General features: G+C 39.4%; 1 protein-coding gene across 1 annotated transcript in view; it reads left to right on the forward strand.

Annotated features, from left to right (window-relative positions):
* TACR3 (tachykinin receptor 3) overlaps positions 1-13,321 on the forward strand; it is a 58,378-nt gene that overhangs the window by 25,067 nt on the left and 19,990 nt on the right. Inside the window, exons 2-3 of the mRNA XM_032794289.2 lie at positions 3,981-4,169; positions 5,084-5,234. Of these exons, the coding sequence (XP_032650180.1) occupies positions 3,981-4,169; positions 5,084-5,234 (340 nt within the window). The remainder of the gene's footprint in view (positions 1-3,980; positions 4,170-5,083; positions 5,235-13,321) is intronic.

Raw genomic sequence — 13,321 nt, forward strand, 5'->3', positions numbered from 1 at the left:
GAAGGAAACAAGATTTGTCTCTCTTTTGAGCACAGCAGATAAGATCAGTCCTGAAGGAGGAGTCCAGTGTCTCTGAAAACCATAACACATCAGGTATTCTGGTGCCTGCTCCAGCTCTGATTAAATCAGTTGAAAGACTACCATTAACTTTAATAGGAGTTGGGTCAGTCCAAACTGAAAACTAGAAAAATTTTCAGTAGGCGTATGATTGCTCTAAATATGGTCACAATAACCCAAATAGCAAAGTTTAATTATGAAAGTTAAGAATTAACTGCCACTTAAAGATTCTTAAAATCAGAAATCTAAATTCAGAACTCACTGCAAAGGATGAATAATTCACAAGTCATTCCCGCAAGTGGTGACTTAACTGAATTTTTCTTTAATACACATATTTACTTGTCATCAGTTCTTAGCTGTATTTACATATATCATTTCTAGATATGTAAATCCTATCTTGTAATTACTTTCCAAATGTTGATTTGATGTTTATGCTGGATGAGATAATAACAGTTTTCAACTGGCTGTTATGATGAACAAGCACAGAGTTAATTTTTTTTGCACTAAACCTTTTCTGTTGATTTGCATTTCTGATTCACAAACACACACATCCCACTTATTTTTGTTGAATTAGTCATTTGCGGCGTGACTTTTCAGAAGCACAGAATATCTGCTTGTTCCCACTGGTGCCAAAAGTCTTGTGAGGTCCAATCTGGAACCAAATGACGACAGTAAGAATTTTTTGCCCTTGACTTCAGCGGTAGCAAGATTGGACATTCTATGGCTCCAGTTCTGTATTCACTGCATATCAACAGGCCAGTTGCCTGGAGCCCAGCTGAAGTAAATTGGCCTCTGCATGCACACAGCAGTCCCCCCATGCACAGCCAATTGAAGAATCAAGGCTTATACTTGCGTGACTACATTGCACTCTGTTGCCTGGTTGCAGCTTAGATATACACTAAGAACCCTTCTGTTGCTGATAGCTAACATACCTTTTCCCTTAAGTCAAAATGTCAGAGCTCTTTACAGAGGTCTGTAGGTTTCACCCCCAGCTCTGCATGTGTGTAATTCAAGTAATCTGTAGTGCTAGAAACTACAGCAAAATTATTAGTGGCCTCATTCTGAGAGGTACTTAGCACCTGCTACCCTCACTGACTTCAGTGGGATTTACTGGTACTCAGTACATCTGAAAATTAGGTTGAGACAGTACATAGGGTAGAAGGAGAAAGGAAGAACAAACGGATGAGTAGGCAGATGCTAGGGGTGTTCACTGGAGGAGAGAGAGGAGAACACCATAATAAATCCCTAGTCATAAATTTGCTGCTGACTTAGTATTTAACTTTGTGACTGGTAAGTCAGTGAAACCTGAACAGATATGTCTTCTTTTCAAGAGTTCAAAAACAGCTAATGATGAATGATCCATATTCCTCTGGGTTTTCTTTTCCCCTTAAGAGGCTAGGCTTAATATATTCATAACAGATAAATACTATGTGGACGTGAGCATAACCTTTAGTGTTAGTTTACGTGTGATTTGCAATTTACACAATAACTGCAGTTGCTGGTGGGGAAAAAGCAATAGTTCACAAAACACAATAGAAAACATCAGTAATTAGGGATCAGAGAGCTGGCCCAAACTACAGATTTCCAGTTCCAGGGAAATTTGGAAGCTTGATTTTGTTCTGATTTGGACTGAAACAAATTTTTTTTTAAAATTTCCCATGAACCTGAAAAAGTTTCATTTCAGGAACTATGATCCATGGTATTTCTAAAACAAAATATGCTCCCTGGGATCATAGGAGCTGCTGACTCAAATAGATAAGAATGTCAATTTTAGGGAGCAGCTGCTAGGGTTCGGGGGGTCTGCAGCTCTGGGGCAGCCCTACTATGCAGACTGCCCTGTGCCAGGGACTCCAGGGCTTCCAAAATCCCAGGGCTGCCTGCTTAAGAGTCAGGCAACACAGGGAACCAGGACCCTCTTCTCCCTGGGGTCTCCAGGACCAGGGCAGGGTTGCCCCACAGCCACAGACCCGGATGCTGATCCAAGGACTTCCATGCTCCTGGCTCCATGGTGGGGAGTTTAGAAGCTCAGAGAGCCTCCATAGTTCCAGGCTTCCCATTTCATGACTTTGAAAACTTTAGGGCATCAGATCAAATAAACGTACTCAGTAAGTCTGGGAGCTATTTTGGGCTTTTCACGGAAAGGAAACACTTCTTTACAAGATGGGGATGGCCCATGCCTTGCAACATGCTCATTAATAATAAAAACCAACCCTTTGTGAATCAGTTTTTTAATCCACTAGTGTTGGGAAATGAAATGGGGAGAGAGTGATCAGGGAATTGCGTGGAAAAAGTGTCAGTTTGGAACTCAATTTATAGCTCAAAGCAGAGCTGTGCAGAGATATGTAAAAAGCACATTAACTATACAGGTGTGGACTGGACGTCCTTGTTCTGATTTGCTTTTTCCATCAAGGCAGAGATCAAAAGGCAGAAAGATTAAGTTAATTTTCACTTTTTAAAATCACACCTCTCCCCAGACCCCCTGCTCCTTCCATCATGTTCTTTATTCTGTGCCCTCCTGAAGAGACTGTCCTTACTGAAAAGCTGCCTTTTCCTATTTTTTGATAGTTTTCTATGAGGTACCACCTTAAACATATAGCCAGCACAGTTACAGGAGACCCAGAGAGATGCTATTCTGCCTCAGGCATCACTCACAAAATCACAAGAGGTTGCAAACATTTTCCTGGCTTAGCCGCACATTTAAACTAGTGCCTTCATCTGTGGTGTTGTTTAGGCAGGGGCGTGACAAGAGGATAAAGTTCCTCTCACCAGCCTCCCACCTTACAGGGGCCAGTCACAATCTGGCCTCGTTTGTATTGCCGATTGCGTGAAACTGAAGGAAACTTATGCCTACTTAATAAAATGCATGGGTATGTATCAGTTTCTCTAGATACAGGGCAGCTCTTAAAGTGGACTGTGGCCATATGCTCGTCTTGGACATCAATGTAACTTTTACAATGTGACCGTTAACTTTAAATTTAACAACAAATCTGTTGTTTGCAGCAAACGATTACTGAAGCATCCTATCTTGATCACGAGCCAAACGTGGTTTGTTACATTACTACAGGCATTTCTGTGAGACCACTGTTGTGTTAATGTAAATGGAATATACCGGCCAAAGTGTTAACATAACCCAATCACTGTCCAACATTAAACAGTGTAAAATAAGGTTTAGGGTTTGGTATAAAAAGTCCTCAGCCTTAGTACCATGGCAGGTACACTGTTAAAACCACTTTAACCTTTTACTAGGTTTGTAGGGAAAACTGTTAAAGTATTTAGAACATAAAATGTTCATTTTAACAACATTCCTTATTCCCTTTAGCTGGAAATAAAAAAAACAAAAACAAAAAACCATCTTTGCCATGGTTTTAGCTCAGTGGTTCTCCCCCAACCTCATTCTTAGTTACAGAACGTGTGTTCTTGTAGTGTATGTCTATACTGCAATTAGACATGCATGACTGGCCAATGCAAGCTGATTCAAGCTACAGAGCTATTTAATTGCAGTGTTGACTTTTGGGCTCAGGCTGCAGCCCAGGTTCTGGGACCCTCCCACCTCACAGGGTCCTAGAGCCTAGGCCCTAGCCCAAATGTCTACACTGCAATTAAATAATCCCTTAGCCCGAGCCCTGTGAGCCTGAGTCCATTGGCACAGGTCAGACGGGGGGGTTAATTGCAGTGTAGACATACAGTAAGACCCTGAACTAACTTCCATTCAAGCAAATGGTGGGTGTGGAACCCTCCCACTGACTTTAATGGGAGCTGGGTCAGGTCACTGATCATCTGAAGAATATAATACCATTGGGCCTTCCCAAGACAAGAAAATAACTATCTTCTTTTCACTCCTTTGCACAAGCTGGTTTGATACAGGAACAAAGTCATCGCTGAAGATTTCTCACATGAAGGATTTTTGTTTGTTTCTTGTACAGATACATGGCCATTATCGATCCCCTGAAGCCCAGACTGTCTGCAACTGTAATGAAGGTGGTCATTGGCAGTATATGGATTTTGGCTTTCCTGCTTGCATTTCCCCAATGCCTCTACTCCATAACCAAAGTGATGCCTGGAAGAACTCTTTGCTATGTAGCATGGCCAGGTGGTCCAAAACAGCACTTCACGTAAGCTTTTCTGTTTTTAAACACAGGCATGGCTAGATCTAAACTGCAGGCTTATTTTAATTTTGCAGCAGGATGGCAAGAATAACTTGCAGACCAAGAAACCAAGCCCTGTATCTATCCCATGCTCACAATGTGGGTTACAGAGATTTTCAGCCATATCCTCATCTGGTGTAAATTGACATAGCGCTACAGAAGACAATGGAGCAACACCGATTAACACCACCTAAGGACCTAGCCATTAATCTGCATGAGTTTGGGATGGTGCATTACTTATAAGTGACAAATTTATATGGAAGGAGATCTTCTTTCCATTTACCTGTTAAGACCAAAGTTAAAATTCTGTATTTGCTCTTCGATAGCAGTTCACTACACTGCCAGAAAAACTAGGACATATAAGTTTTGGAGGCATCCCCATGCACTGCAGGGTGAATGACAAAGTCTGTACTCTGATCTCAGTAGTTGCAGATGCCAGTTTTTCAAATATTTTGATTTAAAAAGTTGTTTATGGGTACAGTACTTTATTGTGCAATATTTGGCTACCCAGAAAACTGGTCTCAGTAACACTATTTTACAGTGTTGTAACTCCACTGATTTCAATGAGATACTACTGATTAATAGCAGTATGTCTTCAGAATCAGAACTATAGGTTTTAATAATGAATTCAGATCTTAAACAGTTTTCTGTCTTTCTGTCTGCTTTTAATGCAGTTTACTTAAGACTTTTATGACTGATAGTAAAAAAAAAAAATACTGGGCCAAATCTCCAGGTGGTGTAAATAGGCACCTGTTTACTCCATCTGAGATGCTGATCTTTTAGGTAGAGAAAATATCTTGTTTATTTCTCAAACATTCAGAAAATTGTATCTGAATAGTCCCTCTCAAAGCATTTATCAGTTCAATGCTCTTTTATTGCAGGTATCATGTCATTGTGATTGTATTAGTGTATTGCTTTCCACTGCTTGTCATGGGTATCACTTATACCATAGTCGGAATTACTCTCTGGGGAGGAGAGATACCAGGTGACACATCTGACAAATACCAGGAGCAGCTCAAAGCTAAGAGAAAGGTACTGTTCCATTAAACCTTGCTAAGTAAATTTATATTGATTTTTTTTCCTGCTGAAATCACTAGCAATTATGTTGTAAAGTCTTGGAAGTGTTTTATTTCAGACAGAATGGCATTTGAGACAGTTATAAAAGAACTCTCAGTTAAAATCGCAATTGATTTTGACAGGGTTTTTTTTTTTCCCAGTGTGGTTGTTGTTCAAACAAATGATGTAAATGTTTGGATTTTAACTCTTTACTCCAGTTCTAGGGGGGCTCTGAGTAACATTTAGTCAGGCATACAATTGTGTCCTTGAGATGTGAAACAGAAGGTCTGCGTTATTAACAGAACTAAAGTGATGATCCTGGAACTTTGGATTCAGCTTTGTCTGTTCTCTGAACAGTAGCTCTTTATTGACCTGATCCAAAGCCAGCAAAAGTCAATGAGAATCTTTCTCTGACTTAACAGGTTTTCGACCTGGCCTATTTTACACAGATAAGAGCTGCTTTATCTATTCATCTAATGGAGGCTATACGTTAGAAATTAGCACCTTTTATAGTGAGAATCAACAAACTGAGCCTTTCAATTATTTTTTCAATGTATTTCATTAGTTGTAATTATTTGTATAATCAATATTTCAGCTTATACGTTGTTAGTGAACCATTTACTTTGACAATTCACTCAGTAGTTGTGCAATTGGTCACGTGGATCAGGTTGTATCGTTTCTGCTTCTTAAATGGACGACAGAACATTCTAAGTAGGCTAGTAACTGAATAAATAAGCCCTTCTGTTATTCATTTTCAGATAAAGAATTATTTGTGCTAAAATTCTTTAAAATGGATTTGCAAACATTGGGCCCAATGATGGAACCCTAACTTGCTTTGGTGAGCACATACTCAATTAGTCTGACTGGTCATCCCAAAGTTATCCCAACATTTGTGAATAATGAACATAATCCCATGAGTCATAACAAACTGAACAGAACACTTTGTGAAATACTTATGAATCAGTTATTCCAACTCTTCCACCAGCTCTCCATCACAATTAAAATTCACGTAGGAGGACACCACCAAATTCTGCTTGCTACTAGTGTTACAGTGTTGTGTCTTAGACAGTCGTGACCTTGGAATACAAAAATTATGTTAATGTAAATAACTATCAGCCTTAATTAAACCCATCCATACTTGCTGGCCATCTACATATAAAACTCTGGCTTGCTACCAGTCCACAATAGTGGGGTGGGGACGACTCCCAAAGTCCAATTCAATATACATGAAACTCACTTGTTTCAAAAACATATAAAGGAACATAGAAGGAGGTTCTCCCAGACAATACAAGTGATCACACTCTTAGAATAGAGGACCTAGGAAGGGAGAGGTCAAGACTTCCAAGGGTGTTTCTGAGCCCAGGATACATCATATAGCCCTGAGTCCCTCTTTACATTCATGTATTGGTAGCACAGCTGTGTCTCAGGGGATAGGGTGATCATACATCGCTTTTTGGCTGGGACAGTCCCTTTTTTAATCCCTATCCCAGCCCTTCCAACCTTTCTGACAAAACTGGGCATTTGTCCTGTTTGCTCTTGCCAGCTTGATCAATTGGCAAGAGCAAATGGGACAAATTCCCAGAGGGATTTGCTGGGCAGCGAGAGGCAATGCCAGGCTCAACACTACTCAGGGCAGGGAGTGGGAAGGGCCCCATGTGAGTGGCTTGGGCTAGCCCCACCAGGGGGGATGGGGGAAGGCTCAGACTAGCAATACATGGTATCCTGTTTTCCCTTTGGGAAATATAGTCAACCTACAGACTGACTAATGCAATGTCTTCTTTGTATAGGTTGCAACCAGTTTCACTCACCCAAGTCCTGGATGCTTCAGGGCCGCCTGGGGGGCGGGGGCAAGTAAGGCAATTTGCCCCAGGACCCGGGCCCTGCAGGGGTGCCCATGAGAATATATTGCAACCTTTTTTTAGGGAAGAGACCTCTGAAGTTGCTTTGCTCCAGGCCCCCTGAATCATCTGGGCAGCCCTGGGATGCTTAAGGAAGTTTAGGCTACCACCTGCAAGTTGGAACCATGTCCTTAATAACTAGTAAAACCCAGTGTGGAAAACATTGGAAAGGACTTTGAACAGCTCCTTTCTGGAGGGCAAAGTGCCAGCAACTCTTAAAGAAGCAATTGTTAGGCCCGGCTCAAACAACCATCTCTTAACAGACTCTCTTACTAGTTATTGCCTTAACTCTATTCTTGTGAGAGTGGGGGCAGGGGTTAATTTTAAACTAAGTGAAAACTGACATGCAATTATCAAGGAAATCTGGAAAATGTACTTAATTGTATTTTCCCCCAAGAAGCTAAATGCTTTAGGTTCATTTCAAGGAATATAGAAAGCATTTCCGTAGTGCTCTATTTAGATCTTTAATGGGGTCCTTATCTCCCATAGGAGCAGGAATGAATCTGCCATTCATAATATCACCCATCCAAAAACAGGTTTCCTATGTTTACAAAATGAATTTTATTACAAAACCCTAGCAGTGGAAACGCTTTACTGGGCAATTATCAGGCTTATTACCTATACCTCCTCATTAGGTCAGAAAAAGAAACGATAAATGATGCCAAGGGTTTGACAGTGAAGATAAACTGAGAAATGACTGTGTGTAATGAATGCAGTTTGCAAAAGGGAGTTTGGAAGGAAACATTAATTTCAAGCTCCTGAACTAGGTGAGCCAAGCCTTCCCACTTTATCAAAGAAATTCAACACATTTGATAATAGTGGCTAAATGAAATGAACAATTTATGTTGAGCGCCAGAAGGCTTTGAAGAGAGTAGCTGGCATTTACTTTGTGTTGCTAATAGTCCAACTAAATCCCTTCAATTCTTTAAAACAATGGCCATTTAGGACTTTAAATGAACACAAGAGACAAGAAATACCTCATTAATTAAAGGCTTTTTAACATGATGGCAAGCCCCTGTTTTCATTATGCCTCTCCACATTATCTCTCTGCCTACAATGGGCATGTACTGGAATTCATGCTTTGCAAATGTACAATAAGAGGATTAATAGTGCATGGGACGTAAAATAATGGCATCAGCAGTGTTATTAGTGCAGCCCTTAGACAGCTCTTCCATTACGCTGCTGTGGTCTCAGGTATAATTTGTGAGGCAACTGGTATTTGGAAAGATGAATTTGTAATTGTCACTCGAAAAGGCAAATGAATAGATCAGGCTCCAAATTAGGTTCTTATTTGTTCTTCCTGCAACACTCAGTAAAAAAAGCTACAGCTCTGCCTTTATTCAAATGAAGAGAAACTTGGCTAGTTACCTGCGCTGATCGCATTTTATTATGAAAGGTAAATATACAACAACACTAGGGGAGTTCGATATTATGTAGTGAGGTACAGATTATTGGGAATGGCGGTCAAAGCATATGAAATGCTAACAGTTAATGAACAGCACATGTAAGACTTCTAACGAAGTCATTAGAAGTTTGCTAAGAAAATGGTTAACACCTAAACAACATATCAAGTTATCAACAGCTTTGAAGACATTCCCATTTTCTGTCTATATGCAGCACTGCAACACACCCACATTCCTCTCAAAGTAACTTCCAAATTATGTGGGAATTCAAGTCTTAGCAAACGTCTAATGACTTCTCACATTTAGAGATGAGTAAAACCATTCCTGGTATTTTGGAGGGCCCCAGCTTTGCGGCATTTCAAAAGTTCAGGACAATATGGGTGAATTGTAGAGAGTATCAGTTTCCAAGAGAGACAGAAGAGGATCCACCACCCACATGATGTTCCAGCCCAGGGCCAGGTTAACCTGTAGACCAGTGGTCTTGCCCCCTCCCCTCACTCTCCCCAGCTGCAGCAGCACCTGCTCCATTATATGCTCAAAACTTGAAATAAGCCCTGCTCTGATATTAGGAACTGATTTTTGTCTTGGATTCCCCCCACTCTCCATTTGTGAATCTCTCAACTTCCTCTTTCAGCCAGGGCTAGAAGGAAAGGACAGAAATATCCCAACAGAGGCTATTGTTGCATTATTTCTGGAAATGGGGTGAGAGATTTGTTTGCTAACATATGCAGGTCTGCAGGATACCGCTACATACAAGTTGAACTTTTGGATGCTTCCCTGAATCTAATTCAGTGGCCAACCTCTTTGAGGTTTACCCAACACCAATCTGAACGTTAGAACAAGAACAAGACTGAGACTTGGGAGATATTTTTCCTTCTTATTAAAATCTTTGCCATGAGAATTGATTCATGTTTCTCGGCTGTGCTCTCATCCTATAATCATTTTCATGAGGAAACAATTTCCATGCCCAATTGTCTCATTGTAGATAAGAAACTTTGAATAAGTATATAAATATGGGGAATTATTAAGTGTTAGTGTCAAAATCATCCTAACATTAAAATGCACATTCATCCCTAGCTTGTCAACCACTACAGTGTTCTTTATTTTATTTGTTCATCGATTCCAATTCCCCTTGTAACTTTACAGAGACTGTAAAAAGGGAATAACCAACATATACTGTAAAGGTCAAAGTAATAGCTTGCTTCTATCTATTCTGAGAGAGATGATTGTAATACAATTCTGGTACAACATTTTTGTGACAAAGATTGTTTTGATAAGATGAAGTAAGAGTCTTGGGCCAAGGATTAGACCAGGAATAGGAAATTCTATTCTTCGACCCTCTGCATTTTCCATCTTTTCTCTAACTTTATCTTTACCTATTAATTTTATGCTAACGATAGTCCACTGTGTGTGTTTTGACAATTTTCATGACTACAACACTTGACGCTGTCAACATGCAGCCTCAACTCAACTTCCTTCTTCACTTCAGTATAAATAAAAGCTAGGTGTGACCTTTGCCCAAAATGTTTAAGTGTTTGTGGTCCTATGAGCCTGGAAGTACATATAACGTTTCCCACTGTGTCATAGTATCAGGAAGTGAATCGGTAAGCACGCAGGTGCAGTAGTGTCAATTATGTGAACAAATTTGGAAAGCTAGATATTGAAATAGTAGTTAAAAGAGGAAGGATGCCATAACCACTAAGATGACACCCCTCTATTTGATGGAGTAACATACTATGTGTCAGATAAGGAAGCCTAGACTACAAGAATATAGGTATCTAAGATTGCTGTCTAAAGACAAAAAGATACTCCAAATAGTTTGTTGATTGTTTGGATTTAATAAAGTCAAGATTATGATCTTTGATGTGAATTTGAGAAGCCACACACTGTGGGAAGCCAAATATAAAAAGAGGACAGAGTTCCTTGTTTTTGAGGCAGGGTTAGAATAACGAGGTGAAAATTGGAAAACTCACCCAGAATAAGAGTGACAAATTATGGTAGGTAAACAAGACATTTTAAATATTTGTTTTCAAGTGACTCTCTAGAGGCTCAACATAACCTTAGATTAAGGCACCCCTAAGCAAACACTTTACAGTAGTGTGCTGAAAACAAGATTGGGTATAAATTTTAAAAATGTCAATAAAGCACGCTAAGAAATAGCCACTTCTCCACTCTCCACATGTAACCAGACAGAATTCTGCTAGACTCACCTTGCATATAGAATTGAGCTGTCTCTCCATCACAGCTAGAATATTAAGATTGTGATCCTTAACAAACTCATGAATGAGAAGCTATTTATGAATATAGCTCAACAAATGAATCCTCAGGAAATATTCTTGGCTTTTCTCTGGCATTCCACACAACCCATACAGGAAGAGCAGGTTGTCCAAGTTATCAGCACACATAGACTAAGGACACATCCAGACACCGTGTCAAAGTCACAGGCTTGTGTATATGGCATTATACAATGCTATTGTATAGCACTGCAAAGAATCCATTGGTAATACACATTCACTCTATCCTGTATGAAATACACAAAATACTAAAGAGAAGTAGGGGTGCTACTCACTGACATTGGACAGTAATCTAAAGAGTTTTCACATGTTGAATTCTCATACTTTTTACTTCAGTGTTAGAAGTCTCATCACTGGCAACCTTAAATAACATTTTTTTCATGCTCTCACAATTTTTGACCAGAGAAGGATCCTTTCCCTTCATTAAACTACTGTTTCTGTTTTCAGAATAATTTACATACTATTTAAATTAGATGGCAGGCATTCTTAGTATTTTTTTTCCTCTGAAAGCTTTAGATCCTGCCTCCAGTTGAGCCATTCCTTATGCCATTCAAGTTTGTCTAAGTAGACAGGAGAGAAATTATTTCCTTCCTGGAAGTACATTATTACAAAGTTTCGTGGCTAAGTGACTGTCACCTGCCTTGACCTGTGCTATTCCTGTTTTATCTGCTACTGCCATACCCAGAAGTTCTTTCTGGAACTGCCAGCCTCAAAAGTTGTATGCAGTGTTGTTGTAGCCATGTTGATCCCAGAATATTAGAGACAGAAGGGGGTGAGATTATACCTTTCATTGGACCAACTCCTGTTGGTGAGTGAGACAAGCTTCAAAGCCACATGCATTTGTCACTATCTCTTTAAACCTAAAGTAAGATACTGCTTGGGAAGCAATGCTTCAAGTCAAATCACTTTTGGTGCTTTGTCCTCCTATGCTGCATCTCAGACAGATGTCATTGACACAAGCCCTTTTTTATCCTGAAAAGGACATCAAAAATGTTTTCTCTAAATAAAAGCTTCTTTATCTGTAAGGTAACACCTAATCTTTCCATGAAAAGATAATCTTCCCATCTGCAGAAAAAATGATAAATAGATGTGCCTGCTGTTAAAATGTGTCAGGGAAACAGAATGGTATTCATTACGTGAACAGTTTACTATAGGGAGTAAAAAGGAAAAAGTCAAAGGGTTAAAGCTGCAATTAATGAGACAATATTATTATCCCTATCAAGATTTGCCAGACTTATTCTCAAACCTTCTCACCCTCTAAGTCAAATAAAGCAGTGGTATTACATCATAGATGTGCAACATGCTGGAAAGCAAGGTCAGTCACTATATATTAAAACTTGTTAAGAATACAGTTGGTAAGAACAGAAGACATAGCTACAAGACAAGAAACTACAACAAGGACATAACATAAAGTGGACAATAGAATTTATTCAGATGTGTTGACAGAGATCCTATCTCAAAACCTGAGGCTGTTACGGCAGTTCACGTTGCCACTTATTACATCCATCAAAATTAATTATGGGATTCATTAAGCCATTAAACTTCAATGCCTCGTTCACTAAATGTGAACAAGCAGGACAGGTGGCTTGGGTAATGAAGCTAGATGAATGAACTTTGGACTTAATGAAAATTAATTTCAAACTCATGGTATGTGAAATTAGTATCAAGGATGGATGAGCACAGAAGCCATGGAGTAAGTCAACAAATGCAGTCCTCTTGAACTGTCCTTTTAAAGCATTGTCTACGCTAGGTAATTAAATTGGTGGGATAGCACCTGGTAGGTGGCAATGATGTAACGTATTCACAATAACCAAGCTATTTCAAGTGAAAATTGGTTGCAGTTTTGCCCTGTATCTGTATGTCACTGCAGTGGCACTGCTAACTGGGTATTCCTTCCAAGAGCAATGCTCTTTTCATCCAAGGATGCATTTCAGCCTTTTTTTGATTAAAGCAATTTTATCATCCAGAGGTTAAAATAATTTACACCTCACTAGCTGCAGTACATTATCTATGAAAGAGCCCAGACAAACTACTGTGAATTTTCTTCTATTGGATCCATAATTAATAATTACAAACATTTTGTCAATTTCTGATATCTAACATTTGAAAATGTTACTTGGAATGAACACATGAAGTTTAAGTAGAAAAACATTTTAGATTATTGTAGGCCTGTAAAAATTATATTGTTAGTGCAACATCCATAAATCCTTTATAGTCATTAGACTAGTAATGAAAGTGCTTCCACAAATGTCCTGAATCCATAAGTGTCAAATGGGATGTGAGTCTGGAAAAGCAGCTGCTTTTACAGCCCCTCCCAGGAGCACCTGGGGAATTATTAACCCCTTATTTTTCAGACCCAGGGGAATACTTCTGAATCCTGTCACAAATCTCATTTCCCATGCTTTCATGCGAGTCTGTTCCACTCTATCAAAATTAAAAAAAAATAAAAATAAAATCTTTCCAATAGA

This window comes from Chelonoidis abingdonii, chromosome 5 (genome assembly GCF_003597395.2).
Source record: "Chelonoidis abingdonii isolate Lonesome George chromosome 5, CheloAbing_2.0, whole genome shotgun sequence".
NCBI classification, from domain to species: domain Eukaryota; kingdom Metazoa; phylum Chordata; order Testudines; family Testudinidae; genus Chelonoidis; species Chelonoidis abingdonii.